The sequence below is a fragment of the Diadema antillarum genome, unplaced genomic scaffold, assembly GCF_040938485.1.
Source record: "Diadema antillarum isolate AM-2024a unplaced genomic scaffold, OU_Dant_1.0 seq00001431_RagTag, whole genome shotgun sequence".
Lineage (NCBI taxonomy): Eukaryota > Metazoa > Echinodermata > Echinoidea > Diadematoida > Diadematidae > Diadema > Diadema antillarum.
In genome coordinates, this window is record NW_027272182.1 from 163,581 (window position 1) to 184,868 (window position 21,288).

At 37.8% G+C, this 21,288-nt stretch overlaps 1 protein-coding gene across 1 annotated transcript; it reads right to left on the minus strand.

Annotated features, from left to right (window-relative positions):
* Nucleotides 1-3,450: 3,450 nt before the first annotated feature.
* Nucleotides 3,451-10,598, minus strand: LOC139709397 (GPALPP motifs-containing protein 1-like). The gene is made up of 5 exons (XM_071621364.1): nucleotides 10,481-10,598; nucleotides 7,269-7,924; nucleotides 5,355-5,519; nucleotides 4,296-4,466; nucleotides 3,451-3,609 (listed from the first exon to the last, which is right to left on the minus strand). The coding sequence occupies exons 1-5, from the start codon at nucleotides 10,596-10,598 to the stop codon at nucleotides 3,451-3,453; spliced, it is 1,269 nt and encodes a 422-aa protein (XP_071477465.1).
* Between the last annotated feature and the right edge of the window lie 10,690 nt (nucleotides 10,599-21,288).

Genomic DNA, 21,288 nt, shown 5'->3' on the forward strand with positions numbered 1-21,288 from the left:
GGCAAAGACAAATGTACACTGTAACGGCATCCTCGCCAATTCTTGGAAATTTGAAACTTCGGTGTATGCCTGGAAAGAAACATACATGTACACATGTAGTACTAGTACATGGTGCTGTTACATGCATTTTTTCCTCATATAGGCGTTTCAGGTGTCATGGTGTCAGGGTGGGCTACTGTGTTACTACCGACTTACATTTTAACATCCGATACGTCAAAACAGACAAAAGCTTTACTAACAAGGTGCAATTCTAGGAAACGCTCTGTACCCAACGTTCGTGTTTTCTATCAACTTGTAATCATTGGTTTCCACTTATATCACTGCCTACCGGTTTTTGATGGAGAGGAAAAACACACTATCATGGAATCATTATCATAACATGATTTCAAATATCTTATAATACGAAAAAAGTGAATGGTAACCTCTTTTTTCATCATCAGTTACTTTCATGCTTTTTACCATGGACAAGAGATGGAATAGTGCTTAATCAGAACATCTCAGATTTCATATTGGCGATGATTAATAATGATACATGACATTATGTACTTGTAGATGTATAAATCCACGTAAACCTGCATGGCAAATATGGAAAACAGTTTTGTACAACTGGAAAGGCCAAGCCTGCAGGATATTGTAAAGAAAATAAATAAATAAATACATAAATAAATAAATTAATTAATTAATTAATAAATGAATAAATCATGATAATAACAATGTTACTACTAATATCAACATTTACATTGATGATAATAATAACAGAAACAATTATATTGATGATAACAACAATACTTATAAGAAAGCCACTTGACTGGCTCTTGCTAACTAGTGCCATCTGGTGTTCAATACAGGACAAGGCATGTGTGTGATTAGCATAGGCAAGGCAGGACCATCAGATAGAAGACATTTCGGTTCCAAAGAAAGTTTTGGAAGTATTCTGGCCAGCTCCATCCAATTTACTTCAAAAAAGACACCAAATCTTTCCACTAAACTCTACATTCGGCTTCCAAGAAGGTGTTCCATACACACCTGGGCTCTAGCTGGGACTGGAGAAGCCTAAACTTGTCCTTGATTGACACACACAAAAAACACAAAAAATAAAGAAATGACACCATGATGACTGATTGACAATTCATGGCCTCCAAGTGCAACCCAAAATAATTATAGAATGGGTAGCGAGAATCCTGCGATCTCATTGGTCGAGAGCTATGTGTTAATTTTGTACTGGCCGCACGCTGAGTCACAGTGGTAAACATGTTATCGCGCACATGTAGCAAGAGTACGCGCACTTGTAACAAAGGTTCGCGCATTAAGCAAGCGTTCACGCACTCAGTATGAGACGCCTATTGGCTAAAACAATCATGCATCAGTTTTTACTCGATGCATGGTTCTGAAGAAAAACCATGCGCCCAGTAAAAACTGATGCATGGTTTTCGGGCTCTCGTTTATGGCAAGCCAAAAGGAAATGCATCCAGTAAATTTGTCATCGGGTAACACGATAGAAAAATGTTTTTTTTGGCAAGGAAATTACCCATTCTATAAAACAGGTGACACACGTCTTTTCGTGCGTCAGTCGGAATATAGTGTGCATGCGGTAACTATGGAATTTAGCCTAAACCCACTCGGCTTCGCCTCGTGGGTTAAGCATTCCATAGTTACCATATGCACACGATTCTGACTGACGTACTCAGACCTGTGCGTCATTTGTATAATGTGCTTGACTTGATAGACCACCGATCTCCACGAACACATGTACTGTACTATAAAAGTGGAAATTTTCATGGTGTTAAAATTTTCGCACATATCGCGCAACCATAAACTGGCACAAAAATTAAAGCACGCAAACATTTTTGCATGCCATATGTTCCGGGACTTGATGTCTTGTTTCTGCAGAATTGGAAACATGCGAAACTCATCTTACCAAGCCAAGCACGAAAAATTTGTCGTGAGAAAATATCCACTTTTACAGTACAAGTGTACCTACAGTAACTATCCTCCCTGTAAGGTACTACATGTACAGTATGTCTATTTTCTCCATGTAGGTGGTAGCACAGCGGTTTGCCAGATATACCCTACAAACCACTGCTTCAGTTTATCTATTAGAGCATCCCTACTTGAGCTCAAAGAGCTACAATATACAGAAAGATCACTTTGACATTAACTTTGTTTTATTTTCTTCTACTTCCTTTTGGGTCAACCATCTCCTTTTTGGTTAACCAACTCCTTTTTGCACGAAAAACTTCAAAATATATCTGCCTCATTTTCAGAAAAACAAGGAAAAGTAGAAATTACGCGGTGCGTAATATATGTCCCCGCCGGAAGTAGCATCTAGTAGCAAAATGTACAGTATAGGTAAAAAGATCAAGGTCAAAGGTCAAAGAAGTCAAAGGTCAAAATTCTATGTAGAAGTTTTGAAGCCCTCACCTAGTGCCATCACATAAAGCAAACGGAATCAAAATCGGGTTAGAAATGGCGAAGGAGCAGCATTTGGTAGCAAAATGTACAATACAGGTCAAAAATCAAGGTCAGAGGTCAAAGAAGTCAAAGGTCAAAATTCTGAGTAGAAGTTTTGAAGCCCTCACCTAGTGCCATCACTTAAAGCAAACAGAATTGAAATCGGGTTACAAATGGCGAAGGAGTAGCATTTTGTAGCAAAATGTACAATATAGGTCAATGTTCACGGTCAAAGGTCAAAGAAGTCAAAGGTCAAAATTCTGTGTAGAAGTTTTGAAGCCCTCACCTAGTGCCATCATATAAAGCAAACGGAATCAAAATCGGGTTAGAAATGGCGAAGGAGTAGCATTTTGTAGGCAATGTACAATATAGGTCAAAAATCAAGGTCAAAGGTCAAAGAAGTCAAAGGTCAAAATTCTGTGTAGAAGTTTTGAAGCCCTCACCTAGTGCCATCATATAAAGCAAACGGAATCAAAATCGGGTTAGAAATGGCGAAGGAGTAGCATTTTGAAGCAAAATGTACAATATAGGTCAAAGGTCAAGGTCAAAGGTCACAACTGAAATTCTGTATAGAAGTTTCAAAGCTCCCATGTAGTGCTATCATATAAAGCAAACAGAATCAAAATCGGGTTAGAAATGGTGAAGGAGTAGCATTTTGAACATTTTGATCACACACGGACGCACGGACGGACAGACGGACACACGGACACACGGACACACGGACACACGGACACACGGACACACAGACACACACACGTACGGAGCCCATTTCATAGTCCCCTGCTCGAACTCGTTCGGAGGGGACAATAACCAGCGTTCTGATATGTTGAAAGCCAAGTCACACAGTATACACTGAATTAAGTCTGATTTAAAGTACCATCATTCTCGCTGAAGGGTTCTGTTACTATAAATGCCTCACACGCTGTCATTCAACTTTGGTGCAATCAAGATGTAAAAGAGGTATGGGTGGCCGACTAATACCGCCGTCTGCATTCGTTCTCACAAATACACTTTATCTGAGCTGTGAGAGAAGCGAGTGTTTAGCTCTGCTGACTTCTTGATGAGACGCTTTCGGGCAGCGTCGTCGAAGCGGTTGACTTGGAGGTCGTGCTCTCGGCTGAATGGTCGCCGCTCCTGTGGCTCGGCCCCTTGCTCTTCCTGCAAGACGTGAAGTGTAAAGAAATAGAAGCAGTTAAGGTTTGGGTTTTATGAATGACCAACAGTAACTGCCATGCAAAAGAATGGCAAGGTGACAACTCATAGTCATCCCCTCACTAATTGGACTACCCACATTACAGCTGATACTTGTACCAATATACTGGCAGAGATTGAATTTGCTTCAGAGAAAGAAAAATTCCTTGGGCCTTAACAATAGATTCACAACAGCACAATATTTTCACACAAACAATGGCAGCTATGATTAAAATAATGAACTTGAGCCAAGAATTCTTTAATCTGAATACATACACAGTACCCACTGATAATAAGGATAAGAACCAGCAATGGCTGTTGGGCGAAAACTCGGTAGTCTAGTGCAAGAGGGTCTAGTGGATATTACGCCTGTCTAGCAATCAGGAGACCGTTGGTCAGAGTGCAACCCGAGTATGTACGCCCATGATTTTTTATCATGGCTACCACTAAAACACTGAATAATTGGTGTTTATTCATGTCGACGAAAAATGTGTCGATCAGTTGAATAAAAACAACTCGAGTAAAGAATTCATTCATGACAACAACAGCAGAGTTTCCCTGAAAATAGAGATGAAATCATTCTCAACGAAAAAGGTTTGACAATAAGTGTCACAGTCTTTTTCTTGGAATAAGTGTGTGGCATCTGATCATACCAGTTTCCTCTTGCGTGCCTTGCTGTGCATATCAACGAGGGATTCCCCTCTCTTGGCCTTGTTATAGTCGTCCACCTGGCTGGCCAGTTTCTTGTCCCGGTTGGACACCGAGGGCTCCCCACTCTTCTTGTCAGCAGCTTTCCCCTGAGCTGACCTCCCCTCTGCCCTTTCCTACCATGAAGGTGATAGAAAGAGGAGAGTAATATATTTAATGATCTGTTTCTAGCTTTTTTTGTACAGATGAATTTAAGCAATGTGTAACACAAAATACAGTGAATGTTGTCATCATCTGGGTCCCATTTCATAAAATATGTTAGGATAGCAACTCTTGCTGGAATGACAACTTCCCATAGCAACAGCCAATCACAAAACTGGATTCTTGTTGTTACCATGACAATTGCAATTCCAGCAAAGAGTAGCTATCATATCAACTTTTTATGAAAATTGTTGCTTGTGTTGTAAAGACATATAACTATTGATACAGATAGATAGATAAATCACAAATATATGTATAAACTATTCTATACACATACATGTACATTGTATATATATATATATATATATGTATATATATATATGCATACATATATTTGTCGTAACTTTTTTTTTCTATAAGTAAATGCAATCACTTGATATTTATAAACATCATGATCTGGGACAACTTACACATGGGAATTTACTTTGCTGTGAGAATGTACATTACATAATGTAGCATTATGCATATATATATTTGTCGTAACTTTTTTTTTCTATAAGTAAATGCAATCACTTGATATCTATAAACTTCATGATCAGGGACAACTTACACATGGGAATTTACTTTGCTGTGAGAATGTAAATTACTTAATGTAGCATTAAAACTGTGAAATATATTTTTCTTTTCTTTTTTTAACTTTTTGATGTGTAATCTCACATAAAAGTATTTTCTCTGAGCATTATCAATATCCTTTCTCAAACAGAGGAGTCTCCAATCCATGTATGGGTCACTGCTCTATCAAAGTGTAAATGCAGCATCCCTTTTGTGTAAATACACCGTAGATTCTGGTTGTTCCATCGTACCTTTGCCTTCCTCGCTTTGTCTGCTGGCGTGTCGGTCCACACAGACCTGTCCCCTCCGTCTGGTCTGGCCGTCTTGCGGAAGCTGCGTGGCCCGAGGCCAAAATTTGTGGAGTAGCCGGGCAGCTCGGTCATCCAGGATTCTCTTGAAGGTTGCTGTGGCTCATCCTTGGTGACAGTGACAAACATGGCATTATTCTTATGTTTGATTTTATATAAAAATATATATACATACATACACCACTCTCAAATCATAGATGGAAATGATCAAAGGAGAGTAGCTATCACATGAAGAATGAGAGCTACACTGTAGATTAACCCTAACTTACCTGGGCTATTTTGTGAGCTTAAAGTCCTGGGGGGGGGGGGGGGGGGGGCATGATGGCTCCCCCTTATGATCTCAGCCGCGATTCGCGCGTTCGTTACAAAAATTGGCACACACGTCACTCATGAAACGATCTATAGGGCTGTGTTGTTAAATTTCAATAAATCGCTTTATTTTATTTTATATGAATTAATTATGTTAATTTATGCATAAAATTAGAATTTGGCTGGAAATCATTAAATAAAGCCCCCAAACTTCAAATTTTTTTGCTTGAGGACTCTTTGGTGAATTCCGATTGAATTTAGGCCAAAAAAAATTGGCATCAATTTTAATTTCTTATGTATCTTATTGTTTTTATAATTTCTTATGTACTTCCTTGTTTTTTTTACTTTTTGTTTTTTATTGTTTTTTAATGGGAATCATTGGCAACACTATTTCAATCATAAGAAACAAAAAATTAATTGTTTTTAATCACTAAAAGTAAAAATAATGATACAATTACGAATTTCAGATAGAAACCTGATTTGCATTGGTTTTGTACACAAAATCACGTTTTTGAGCAATTTTCAGTCTGACATGCACTTACATAATGTTGCGTAACTTCGAAACCGCGTACCCGGACGTCGCAAATTTGGTCTTAAAAGTTGCGCAAGGCTTCAAGGTAAATTGTCATGAATCGCCATATGGATGCGTTCTCGCGTTGCGGAGATGTCGCGTGAAGTGTCGAGGGGGGGCCATTATGCCCCCCCCCCCCCCCCCCCCCCCCCCCCCCCCCCAGGTAAGTTAGGGTTAACCCGTTGAGGATGGACTGATGTTGCTATAACACGCATTTTCCATAGACACCTGCCCCTGCATTCTCGGGACTCATCTTCAAATGGCAGGAAAAGATTCAAGAGGACACAATCACAAGGGATTAATTTAAGGACTGTACAATATTGCAGTGAGGAATCACTTTCATGACATAGTGTGGATTGATATCCTATCATACTCTCAGTTCCTATTCGATTAAACTATCAGCCACCATTTATAAATCTAGTTTTTTTCAAAGCACCACAGAAATAAGGACAATATGTTAGAGTTACATCATGTATCTATGATTGCAACATAGATAAACATATTTCAGCATTAATGTCCACAATTTACCACAGTATCCTACAAATGTGATTACAATGTACAACATATTTCACTTTTCAATTGCATACAATTGTACTAACATGTAAGCATGTGGATGATTTTCATGCTATGGATCCCACTAGAGATCTTTGGCGTATGAATTACTTTATTTTGTATCAATTCCACTTTCATTCCTTTCTGCATCTGATAGTAATCAAACTTTGGTAATTGCTTATTACCGTAAATGACACTGGGCCTTTGTCATTCAAAATTGTGCATTTTACGGAATGCTTACAAGTACTGCACAAACAGCACACAAATTGTCACCAAGAGATACATTACATCAGTGTAGCTAAGTATTGGCTGCATTTGCAAGCACAGAACTGATGAAAAGGGAGAAAAAAACGACAGAAAAAAGAATGACTCTTCATCACTAGGGTATGATCCGATTTCATTACATCAATAGACAAAATACTTACCTGCGACTGCAATTTATGTCTCATGGCGTTTGATCTTCTTTCAAACTCGTCTGCAGCGGAGTTGGCAAATTCTGCCTCTCTTCCGGGTGCCAGGGGCATTGGACCTATAATGTCATCATCGTCATCATCATCATCATCACTATTGCCTTCATCCACAGGTGTGCTTCCAAACGTTTGCTGACTTGAAGAGTGGGATGGGATTTCCTTACTCTCTTTATCCCTCCTCACAAGAAGTCCTGGTGGTAAAGCTGGCCCAAAGGTGTCATCATCTTCTTCCTCCTCCTCAACATCTCCACCCGTACTTTTGGGGACTCTGGAATTCCTGCTGCGGTCTGCACTATCTCCTTGGGCATCAGCATCAGCATCTACATCAAATGTATTCCACCTGCTGTAGTCCGGAGGCAGCGAGACTCCGTAAGTTTCAACCACTTTGGAGCCCTCATCGGCAGTCTCTGTTCTCTTGCTCTGCAAGTGTGAAGGCAGAGCTGGCCCAATGACAACATCATCTTCTTCATCACAGTTTTCATCATTGTCTGCCTTTTTTCCTGCATTTCGCTGCAGGTGTGGCGGTAAGGCCACATCTATTGCTGGGCAGTCCTCATTAGCACTGCTGGTGTGAACGTCAGACTCATTTGTCCCGCCACTGGATGCTCCAGCTGTAATGCAAAACCATAACGTGAATCAATGGTGTGAAATTCTACCATAGATGTAACAGAAAGTACTTTTATTAACCACAGTTTGTCAGGAAGGTGTTCGCCCACAGGTAGCTGTTTGGTTAAAAGAATTCCTATCTTGGCATGCTCCATCAATTTTTTATTTTATTTTTTATTTATTTATTTATTTTTTTTTTTGGGGGGGGGAGTGGAATTAATAATACATTTCAGAGCACTTCTAAGCAAATGTCTCATTTGATGGAGCAGAAATAAATACACTTGCAAAAATAAATGAGTGAGTGTGGATACAACTGCCAAGTACAGTCTCACTTTGCATAAATTGAAAGTAAACATTTCTTCTTCTTCTTCTGATTAAGTCTGCCTCCTTGAATGACTGAAGATTCTTGCAGACTGGTGCTATTTGCATTATAATACAATTTATTTACAGATACACTGTATTTACAAGCACATAGAAAATTTGACGAAAATAACTAGACACTGTGATCAACCGTTAGACGGTTTTGAAATGATCCCACAGATGGCGCTGAAACAATTTCTGACGACAGGGAATTCCAGTTCCTTACAGTTCTTGGGAAGAACGAATGGCGATGCGATTCAGTTCTCGAATATGGTACCTGATAGGAGTGTGGTTGCGAGGCTCTTGTAACTGAGTAGCCTGTTTGATAATATAGTCCTGTGCTGAAAGAGGAGTAAGATTATTGTGTATTTTGTACATCATAATTAGCCTGTCATTTTCTCTGCGCTGTTCCAGAGTGGTCCAATCAAGTTCTTGTAGCATTTTGGTGACACTCTAGGTGTTATGGTAGCGATTTAAAGTGAATCGCGCAGCTCTTCTCTGGACCATTTCCACTTGGTGGATTAGGTTCTTGGTAGATGGGTCCCAAACTGTGGAAGCATACTCAACAATTGGTCAAACCAACGTTTTGTAAGCTGTGGCTTTAACATCAGAAGATTTTATGCGAAGATTGCGTTTTAGAAATGCAAGCACATTATTGGCTTTATTGACAGTATTGTTGATGTGTTGGGTCCACTTCAAATCAGAAGTGATGGTTACACCCAAGTACTTCACGGATTCAACAGATTCAAGAGGGGCGTTATTTAGATGATACACGTGTTGCACCTTACTCCTTTTCCTGGATATTGTCAAAACCTTACACTTATCTGTGTTCAAATCCATCATCCATTTTTTCGCCCAGTCACCAATTTTGTTTAGGTCCTCTTGAAGATTTTGTGTATGAAGTTGATTGTCGATGGTCATGTAAGAAATTGCATCATCAGCAAAAAGGCGAACCTTTGATGCGAGACCATCAGGCGAGTCATTGATGTAAAGAAAGTCATTGATGTTTATAAAATCATAAACATCAATTCATGTAAGGCAAGTCATTGATGTTTATAACTATACTCATTTGATGAGTATAGTTATAAACATCATGTCATACAGACCTATCAGCCATGGTTGTAGGTTGTAGAGTACTGTACTTTGTGTAGATTGGGAGTAGTGGAGGGCACTTTAAAAAAGAAAATTTTAATGTGCATGAAACTTTTGTAAATTTCGTGAGGAGCCAAGATTCATGAAAGTAAAGTGCACGCATTTAGTTTTGTTGTGTGTTTTATAAATGGACAAGCAGCTAGCAGTGCATGTCCAATGAATCTTCATTGCCAGTACACTGGCAGTAGTACTAAAGGAATCCTCCCCGTACATCTATGCGACACGGTGCCTACTGCATAATTGCGTACGTGTGGCAGGGGCAGTTTCATGATTCATTGATAAAACAGCTAAAGAGCATCAAGTGTGCTTACAGTAGTCTCACTTTGGAACAAAAGCAGGAGTTTTAATACTCGCAAGCGTTTTGGGAAGTGAGAGTACTCTTGCACCTGATATGGCCTTTTCATCAACGAATGGAATGACCCCAGCCACAAATAGGCACCCAGTTGCAACTTGCAAATAGGGATGATTTATACCAGTAGGCCTACTCTATTGCCAAGTTTTCATGCTATTTTAGTAATGGTCGGTAATTCGCAAAAGTTTCATACGATGAAAAAGGCCATTGGCTCCAGTTCACGATTAACATGAAATTAAAGTTTCATGCAGTCAAAGAGTAAAGCTTAGAAGGACAAAATGAAGTGCGTTCTCCATGAAAAAAAAAATGTTATCAAGAGACAAACAGCAACACGGTATCATTGATCATCCATTAACAACATTGGTAGTCATTGCCCAGCAACAATCCAACATATCATATGCGAATCTATGGCTTTGCATGCATGCTTACACTATAATGAAAAAATAAATAAAATGGTCTAGAGCTAGACGGGTAGAACCTACATTTTGGGCTGCAATTGTTTCTTCGGACTATGGTCTAACATGGTGTTAAACTCAATAACATTATAGGTTCTAATCACAAACGTTTTTAACTCACCAGACAATACACAACACAGGATTAAGCGGTTGGGACTACATTGCTGGCTACAAACGCAGAGCTGCACATATGTACACAATTTGGGTATTATATGGAATGTGCCATTATTTCTAATCGGTACCTGGTGGAAGTTTAGGCCCATATGTTTCCTCGCCGTCATCTTCCTCATCGTCCACTGCTCTGTTGCTGCTGGGCCTGGGCGCCCAACCTGGAGGGAGTCTTGGACCAAGTTCTGCCATGACGATTGCCTAGATGAAACACTTCAGCTGCCCGATGCCAGCTGCAGAGGGCGCACTTCGTTTATGCTCTGATTTTTGCACTGCTTTGTACCACCCCCCCCCCCCCATAATTACACTCTCATTGAGTATGAAAGACCTCTCAGCCTTTTACATTGTATTTTTTTTTTAATCCGGATAGATAGTGTCAATTGTTATTGTTTTTATTTCCGCATTCAGATAATCAATAATCATTCAATGAAGGAGAAGTACTAAGATAACTCCAGAAGAAACGGAGCCCCCCCCCCCCCCCCCCACACACACACACACCATTCAGGCGTATTTACAAAAATAAAAATGTAGATTTTTTTTTTTATCCTGCGGTCCGACATTATTTTGCCATACAAAAGAATAGACCATACATACATCGAAAGGTGTATAAGCTACAAGTATAATAATTAAAGGAAAGGAAAGAGGGAAAAAACAGAAAAGGGAAGCAAAAACGGAAACTAGATTTGATGCAGTTTTTTTTTTTCACTACAACATCAACAACTTGGTATTTCTATTCATGAGTCTCTTGAGTGGAAGCACCACTTAGAAAACATATCTTCGAGAATATCAAAATGTATTGGAGTGTTATCTAAATTTGTTAGATAATATACCTAGAAAAATTTTATGTTATATATACAATGCAATAATACTACCACATTTTAATCATTGTAATGAAATATGGGGTAAGACATACAAAATTCATGTCGAGAAATGAATACATGTTAAAAAAGCGTGCAATAAGATTGATTTCTAAGAGTAATTCTCGCAGTTCAAGTTTACCAATCTTTGTTAAGTTAAAAATTCTACCCATTTATGAACTTGTTCGATTTAGTATATTAGTGTTTATGTTTAAGCATCATAAAGGTATTCTCCCACTTTTGTTTCATGGTAATAATGTTTAAATGTAATTTGTGTTTTCATGATTATTCTACTCGGGAAAGATATAGCCTGAGAATGCCATTAGCCCGTTTAACAGTTAGAACTCATTCGATCCGTTTTACAGGTGTAAATGCATGGAATTCGATTAGCCCAGATCTCAAGTCCAGCGCTATACTTTCTCGCTTCGGAATATTATTCAAACAGCATACTTTTAAGAAACTGTTATCCGTGACTGAGTAGACTGCTTGATACCAAATTTCTTCTTCTCTTCACTTCTTTGATCCTGACATTAATACTGAATGTGTATGTTGGGTGTGCGCTGCGTGTGTGATGTTTAGTGTAGGGCTGATAATTTGTGTGTGTGTGTGTGTTTTTTTTTCTGTTTTTTTTTTCCATTTTTGCACAATATGCCATTCAACGACTGTACTTTGTATAATCTTGTTTTGGGCCCCAACAACAAGCACTACTTCAAAGGGATTCCGGCATTAATTTCCTTAACATGTGCATGTGTACGCATTGCTTTTGTTTTTATTGTGTAAATAATGTACTTTTGATTTATTTTGTGCCAAATAAAGAATTGAATTGAATTGAATTGAATTGAATTGAATCAATCTGAATAGATAAAAGAAATGAAAGGATTTCAAAGTTTGTGTATAACGAATTTCATCAGTCATTGCTTTTGCCTTAATGGAAGGAGGTCCTTTTACAATAATTGTCAAAATTTGGCTTAGGTAGACATGGATTCAGGTTCGCACAAAGTAAATGGTCAGGTTCGGATCTCAGTGATATATTAGAGGAAGATTATGAAATATCATTGTCTTCATTTTGTTTTTCATAGCGCCGTTCAAAAAATTCCCAATCCACGGCATGATGAATAATTCATGCTGATTAGAAAAAAAAAGAATATTGATTCATTTCTTTAATAAGGCCCGCTCTATTTTAAAGTTTTTGAAGGACTCACAAAAAACCTTGTGGGGGGATTACCAAATAATGACTATAATCATCCCCCCCCCCAAAAAAAAAAATAGGCAGAATTACAGATTTCTATATCAACTTTTGAACTTGATTCTATTTACAGCATGTCTTCATTTTTCAAGAAAATCAATTATTGATTTGCTTATTTTCGAGCACTTATCGATGTGAACATGACATTTCAACTCAGCGTCGATATGATTTCTGATTTTTTTTTTCATGTACATGTATGTGCATGTACAATGATAATGCAGGAACCAGTAAATGAAATCAAATCAAAGAAATTATGTACTTGTTTCAAGTTTCTGAACTTTGATATACGTTGACAGTATTACAATCATATCGTACGTACCATCAAGCATATTCATTATTGAGTCTTTGTATGATTAACCATGCAATTTGTTTAAAGAGATCCATTGATCAGAAACGATAACGAGAGATAGAGGGGGAGGGGTAAGGGAGAGAGGAGAGGGAATTTCAAGAGAGCAAAAGAGATAAAGGAATGAAGGGGGTAAGAGAGAACGGTTAGAAAGAGAAAAAAAATCCTTTAACCCTTCGACGGTATTTATCGCATCAAAGCATTTCATGATTATGAAAGGTAAATGTCCAGACATTAATCGGACTAGAATAGCATGAAACAACAATAAAAAAAAAACTTCGTAGATAACTAAAAATATATGGAACAGGGAATCAAATGATTCAGTTAAATCAATCAAAGAAAATATAAACCATATGAAATCATAAAATGGAAGATCACAAATGACACACACCATTTAATGGTACTTTTTCTTATTTCACATAACATAAAAAAAACTTCGTAGATAACTAAAAATATATGGAACAGGGAATTAAATGATTCAGTTAAATCAATCAAAGAAAATATAAACCATATGAAATCATAAAAGGGAAGATCACAAATGACACACACCATTTAATAGTATTTTTTCTTATTTCACATAACTATTGACTGTATTCTTGTTTTCCTTATCATCTCATAAAAACGTTCTCTGCCAAAATGACCTCACTTTTGTATTTAAGAGCACGACGGGTTATTTGTCTGACCGTATTATTCTCCTATCAAAAATCATTTTTTTAGATCGCATTAGATTCTGACAGAGCAAATAGAAAGATTGAATAGATCATGTCCTACATTTTCCTACGGAAAGTGGATGAGTATTGATCGCTTGTTGATGGCCGTCTTTTATTAACATTCCTTACTCTACCTAATGGATATGGATTTCTTTTCATTTCAGCTCATTGTACTTTCTGTCCACCCCGATGCCATTTACGATTTTGACTCTGGCATTAAAAAAAAAAAATCGCAAGAAATTGTTCATAGAAAGACACTGCTCTGTGATATCTGAATGATTATCAAAATGTTAAGACTGTTTTACTTACAACGTACCTTTTGAATGCTTGTACTTGTAAATACCTTCTCCCGTATATGCGAGAATAACAAATGAATAAAAATAATACTGCCAGCAATGACAGAAACCAAGCAATTGGTCAAATACATAAGATATTATGCAGGCAAAAGCTATGATGTAAATGTTTGGGTTTATTTAATCTTGCAGACAATCAATGTACACCCACGGTTTTTTTTTGTAACTTTCTTGTATTATGTTGTGTGGATGAAAAATGAAAAAATGTAATTGAGTCAAATTGAATTGAAAGCATGATGAAAAGTTTAAAACTTAAAATTCGTAGGGAAAAACGCTTTAAAACAATCTGTTTATGCGACAGACCTAAAAAAGTTGATTCACACAACAAATAATTTTCTTTAAAGTTATAAATATGTCCAAGGAGATTAACATCGGCAATGATTCACCTTAGCCACACACTGTTACATGAAACCAAGCTATTTCATTGCAAATTGGGATCTTGCGCATCATACACTGTTCAAAGACATTGTATACTCGAAGGTGATTATACAACATGAAGTGAAGTCGCCACATGAGTCAACGTTCCCTTCTCTTCTCGATTCTTTGATTTCACAAAAGGTTCAAAGGGGCATTTCAAACTATTTATATGATTTCACTTCATGTGGAACATAAATCAATAGTCCCATGTAATAATATATTTGTGGAATTTATGTCTCCAAGTGCCAATTTCGGATAGTACAGCACACACTTTTCGTCGTCAAACTTTATACAAATTTGTCGTCGCCAGTAGCGTAGGCCTACAGGTAACGCTGGTGGTTGCTAGAGCAGGTTTGACTAAAGTGGATATATTAATACAAGAATAAATGATATCAGAGTCATTCTTGTAATCATGCCTATTGTGCAAGGGCATTATTTTTCTTACCAATGGTAAGAAAATGCCCTTGCACAATAGGCATGAATATAATATATTCATGACTATATCGATATATTCAATTTTTTATATCTATTTAAGCGGATATGATTTTCCACTTTGCAAAATCACTACATAGGCCTAGTATCAAAATTAGTGTCAAATGGAAAAAAAAACCCAACAACAACAACTTTGATAAGACACTCATTGGTCGAGCCGGAAGTGGACAAGTAGCAGGTGTGCTGTAAACGTGTCCAGCTATGGAGGTCGAAAAATATGACTTTGCCCTTTCTCCGAACTCTGTTGTCCATGGAGCTACGATGGCTACAGTAGAGGTTTAATTACTTCTCGCAACCCGACTTCTCCTGTAATTACACCTGTTAGTGGGACGAGATAACGTATATAGAGTTTTCGGCCACAATAGGCCCGGCTTCAATTAGGCTTATAGCTCACATATCTTGCCTTCTCTGGTCCATTACCACTGATTGTGCGTGGAGAAAGCTCGAGATTTGAAAGGATGCAGGTATATTGTACACTCGATTCAGGTTTGCAACCCCCATGCACTTAACAAATGAGGAGAGGAATTTTTGCCGAAAGCCTGACCTACAGTATGGAGACGTTTTGGATGTCTATTCGAAACACCTTGTCAAGGACTTCTCTCTCTCTCTCAAAAAGAAAGAAAGAAAGAAAACAACAAACAAGAGTAGGATATGGAGTCCAATCTTACCCGAACTATAATATAGTGTGGATAACATTCCATATACTATACCGTATGTCCAAAAAATAAAAATAAAACGGGACCCTCCGCAATGATATCTTTAAAATAGTAAATCAATCCAAATACAAATTCAGGGTATGAAACTATAACTCATTGCCCACATCTTACAGAAAACCCCATTCGATTTGCTTCAGTGGTCAAAGAGAAATTAGGAATTTTGTAGAGGATGTCAAGAATCTCTTCCCTCCAAGTTCTGTCTATTGTATTCACACACAAAAGCATCGAAGTGCTAAACTTGGAAGAATCAGACTCATGATGTGCTTTACAACTTTTCACATTTCTCTGTGACAGCTTAACGAAATTGAATGGGGTTTTCTGCAAAATAGAGCTATGAAGATGTTATATTTTAAGACTCTGAAGTAGCAATCAGACAGTTTGATCATATTGGGTGTTATCAATGCCAAAATTTGATTTTGATTTTTTCTTTGGGGGACATAATATATATATATATATATATATATATATATATATATATATATATATATATATATATATATATATATATAATTACATAGGTTCGGTGTAATAATGTCAGAGGTAAAAATGTTTTGTCTCTGACATTGTCTCTGACCCTCTGACATCTTTACCTGGCACCTATATATATATATATATATATATATATATATATATATATATATTACAATGCTTATGCATGCATGACTTGTGTTGATTCATAATACCTTCGACATCCCTCGTGAGGCCAAATAAATATCTAAATACATGCCTTTTTTTAATGATAATTTTTGGATTATTTTTTTTCTTCAGATTACTTGGACCCTTACGTCCACAACAACAACAACAACGACAACATCAACAACAACACCACCACCAACAACAACAACAAAACTTTCAAAGCCAGATTCTGCCCCTGAAATCATTCTGTCAATCATTGTTAAAGTATTGATATGATTAACACAAGAAATTGGACTGCTCCTTTCGTTAGGGGCTAAGTATAACTTGCATTTGTCCATATGATTATGATTAACAAAAGACATCTCAGGGAAACATTGCAAGTTTTGCTCCGTCTAGAGAGGAAAGTGCATATTAATGTCTTTCATTACACTTTGGCAATGATCGACACATGATGTCACTGGCAGAAGGCTTTTGTTGGTCTATTAAAGTACAGTAATCTGAAGAAAAGAAGTACAGACGTCGTTATGAAATATATGGCACATATTTAGACCTTTTTCTTTCTTTTTTTGCTACAGAAGTGATGATCAGGGTTCCAGGAGGAAATGCAAGTTAATATGCATTTGCAGTGCATAGCTCCTTTAAACGAGTTGGATTGTCTTAACCTTCTACTAGTGATAGCAGTATCAAGTATAGATAAAATGAAGTGCATGGGCTTAAGGAAGACAGATACTATATGCCTATGTGTCAATTACGGTATATCAAGATACTGAACAAAGTGCATGGTTTTAAGAACCCTGAAAAAGTCAACGGTATGTTTCTACAGGATTTCTATTTAATGACAGGCTGTGGTGACTGTATATATGCGTATAAACTATCCGAACTGGCGAGTACCGTCAACAATAACAACCAGCTGCCAATAAAAGAAGGCGCTGTCACCCAGCAAGCACACTGATTAATGACGTAATTTTTCAAGAAGCTAACAGCTTGGACTATAGGTGGTCATTGTAGGTGTGTGCACTTACACAATGGCTTTTAGTTCATCGGTCACTCGTCGGACGCAAAGCTTTTGTAGTTGTAGTTGTTGTTCCGATGGTTTAAGTCTTGGTCGACTTTCAGTTCAATGTCAGTTGTGTTGGTCGTCATCCGATGAGACAAGATCGCTCGAAGGAACCACACTAAGCTCAGAGCTTATGTAGCTCCGTGATCAGTGCTTCGCAGTTCGTCGTCGGATGCCATATCCGGTGGCAAGTCGAGTCAGTGTCTGATAAGTGCGTAGTCCGTCCTCTATCAAACTGTCGAGTTGAGTCCAATGCGCTTGAGATTTGTCGTGGGCGGTTGTTAGGCATGTCCAGTCGACGTCATATGGCAATCTGTTGAGTTTCAGATGATTAAAAGTCATCGGACAGGTTAACTTGACTCTTGGTTGTGGGGCTCTTCTGGCATTGGTAACACCCTCGGTGAGCCTTGGTGAGAGCCCTGGAGCTTGTCGGATCAGGTTTCATCGGAACTCATCCGAAAGCTGAAATTTTTACATTTTGGGGGGATCGGATGAGCCTCAAATAGTCAGTATAATAAAAGCCAGGAGGTATAGTATACAGACGGAATGGAGTTCTTATCAACTGCGTCATACAGCAATAGTTTTGCGGGGTAAATTAGAATAAACTTTTATGAATTATCCATGCGGGTAGCCTTTTATGCCTGTAAAATGAAATGCGCCATCAGCGTCAACAACGGTAAGAGTAACTTCTTGATGAAAACACGACACATGTACCAAAAGTGCAGGCGCAGACCGATTTTTGGCAGGCTGTGACGACGGACACTGTCGAATTGTGCGTCAGAGGAAGATATATACACAGTAGCTCTTGCATTGCGTCGCGGTCGGTTCGGCGGTAGGACGGAAGGATGGCTCGATGGAATCCGGCCCATGTCTGTCTCCTTACTGGATGTCTGGTTGTTCTATGGCAATATGCTTTGGCGGAATCCAACATGGAAAATGCAAGTAAGCACCTCCTTTAATACGAAATTTTCAAACTCTAACATAACCATCGTAAGAAAAATAATTAAACATCGCTATGACAACTGGTAGGCCTCTGCTAGGTCGCGTTATTTTCCCAATAGGTTTACAGTATGTCTTGCCAATATGAGGCGACCGTTTTACATCACAATTGGCAAATGCCAGTAGTCATCATCTGATAATAAACTAGTTTCCATGACAATACTTTGAGCCATTTTCAAACAATATGAAAAAGTAGAGAAATGCTAACTCATTTGATCGTTGACCACATGACCTAAATCTTTCCCTACATCTTGACTGTAGCATTACCTGTACATACCCAATTTCATGAAGTATTATACATTTGAGTCATTTCCATGGTGTGTGGAGAATCTATATATTGTAATTTCAGCATCAAATACAACAATTTCAATCTGACTTGTGACCCTTGACCATTGACTTTATGAGCCAAAACTTCATGAGAGAATCATTATCAGGTATTACATGGAGATACCTTGAGTCATATATTATGCGAGATATGGAGAAAAAGTGAAGTTTATCATATTCACTTGGACTTCGACAATTGACCTTTGACCTCTGACCTGTGACCTTTTAACCAAACATTTCCTAAAGAATCTCTATTGATAATACATACATGTAGACACTTAATTTTACGAAAATACCTTCCGTCTTTGCAGAGATTGAGAGATGTAGTGAGCTTAGTGTAATCTAAAAAATTGACCTTGATCTATGACTTTATGACGACCTTGAGCATGTTGACAGACGTTCGCTCATACATAGATCACATATTCCAAGTTTTATTTGGATACTTCAAGCGGTTCGTAAGTTAAACCGTTCACAAAATCGATTACGGACGGACAGACGGACGGGCAACCCGAAATCACAACGACCCAGGCGACACTTCGTCAAAATGCTCGTGGCGGTGTCATAAAAAGTAATGTAACCCATCAGCTATCAAATGTCTTATGATAAGACCTAGGCAAGATTATAAGCTATAAACAGAGCATCTTTCACAGAATTGCTGCTGACATGCTACATATTCGTCACAATTTTGATCTAAAGTTAAAACGTCCGATATGTCATAATCAGCATCACACTCGTCACCACCAATATCAATAATGTGATCATGTTGTAATTATCATCATCTTTATGATTTTTTTTTGTTCAGTATACACTTGCTCGTATGTGTGGCATCGTGTTCTGCGAAAGTGTATGGAGTTGTTCCCTTTTCGTTTTCATTTTTTTTTTTTTTTTTTAGGTGACGTGATGACGTGTGTCAGAGTTTTTTGTGTGCTGTCCTGTTGGTTTGCCCTTTTGGCATCGAAATTTGAAGCTATCCAAGGCTTTCGTTCAACCATGAAAGATTACAAACATACACCTCCATACTCTGGCATGCATCTTGTTGGAAATATCCCTCATTGTGTGTCAGTTTATGAGATCGCTTATTATAGGCTTATCTGTTTACGGCGTTCCGCACGGTGAAAAAATAGAAAAGCGTTTATCAACGCGTCATATCAATCAACAAAGAGTATTCACCCAACTTTTCCAGCGAGTGATCTTAAATAAAGATGGGATCACTTTGCTACACGCTAGATCGTGTCATTTTCTACAGGCAAGACATAATTATCCCTTCTAGTGAGAGGTTCGACATGTCTAAGGCTATGATTGTGAGGAAGACATGTGTATAACACAAGGTCGGCTTAAAAATACAAAACACCATGCATAGTATGTAACGGGATGAAAGCAACATGACTGTATTGTATATTATATAGATCTCTCCGTATACAGAAACGCTTATAGAATAATAAATGGCCGGGGAAGTCGTTGTTCAATCAGGAGCGTTAAAGGGATAGTACATTGTATAAATATTAACAGCCATTTCAACTAACCATGCAATAATTTTTCTTTTGTGTTTAGCTTTTAGTATGAAGATCAAGGTGACCAATCTCGACTAGCACTTGTGCTAACTTTTGGTTCCCTTGTTAACAACAACTTTGTAGAATTATGCTACACGTATCATATTTAAATATAAATCTCAAATGTCATCCTTTAATTATGTATTGTAAAGGAGTAATAGATAAGTATTTTTTCACATATGTATGTAATTATACAATAATGTTATGATTGAAAATGTACATGCTCAATTGTTGTTGCTAATAAAACTTCAAACTTCAACTTCACAGTATTGGTGGAGATGAGAATTGGGCTTTTAACAAATACCAAGAAAACACTTATGATAAAGTACAGAGCATACCATTTTAAGAGGAATTCGAAGTTTGTTTGATGAATATCGGGATTGGAATGACTGAAACATTCAAAAACAAAGTAAAACAAAGCGATCGTAATAAAGTGTGGGTCCCACGCTTTATTAGAATCATCTTTTCTGAATATCTCAGCCATTTCAAAACCAATTTTCATCAAATAAACGTTGAATTGCTTATGGAATTACATTCTCTTTCATATTTCATAAGAGGTTTCTCATTATCTCTTTATCTCATTATCTCATTATTTCACCAAAAAATGTTAGAAACCTGAAATTAGGTCTCAACCAAAACTGTACGATCCCTTTGATGTCAGGTCATTATCATCATCAGAGTGTCAGTTGACAATATTTGGCCCGTCCAGTAAGGACCACTGCCTGACAAAAACTAACGAAGAAATGGTTACAAACGAGTGAGCTGCCTTTCATATACAGTACATGAAATAGCATCATGCATGTTAAATGGGTCACGTGGTTCCAAAGACTTGCCTGAAATTCGCATTCTAGTGGTAGAAAGGCAGTTGAGTGTGACAGTTCATCGCTGGATGTTAGTCGATATTGTAACTTTATAACAGACTCACTTGAAATGATGATTAACATTGACTAAATTTATGCTTGCGATTCTCATAAATCTTCGATTGAAACTGTCCAGTGACTCAAATGCATAGACAGAGATTACTACCAAAGTGACATATAAAGTGTTTATTACAAGCGCACAGTGCAATTACGTTTGACTCAACACCTGCACTGACAGAATTTACGGGTATAGTACCCAACATCATGAACGTATAACTATACAGTCCGTCCTCTTTTATCCGGCTCTGTCAGGACCGCC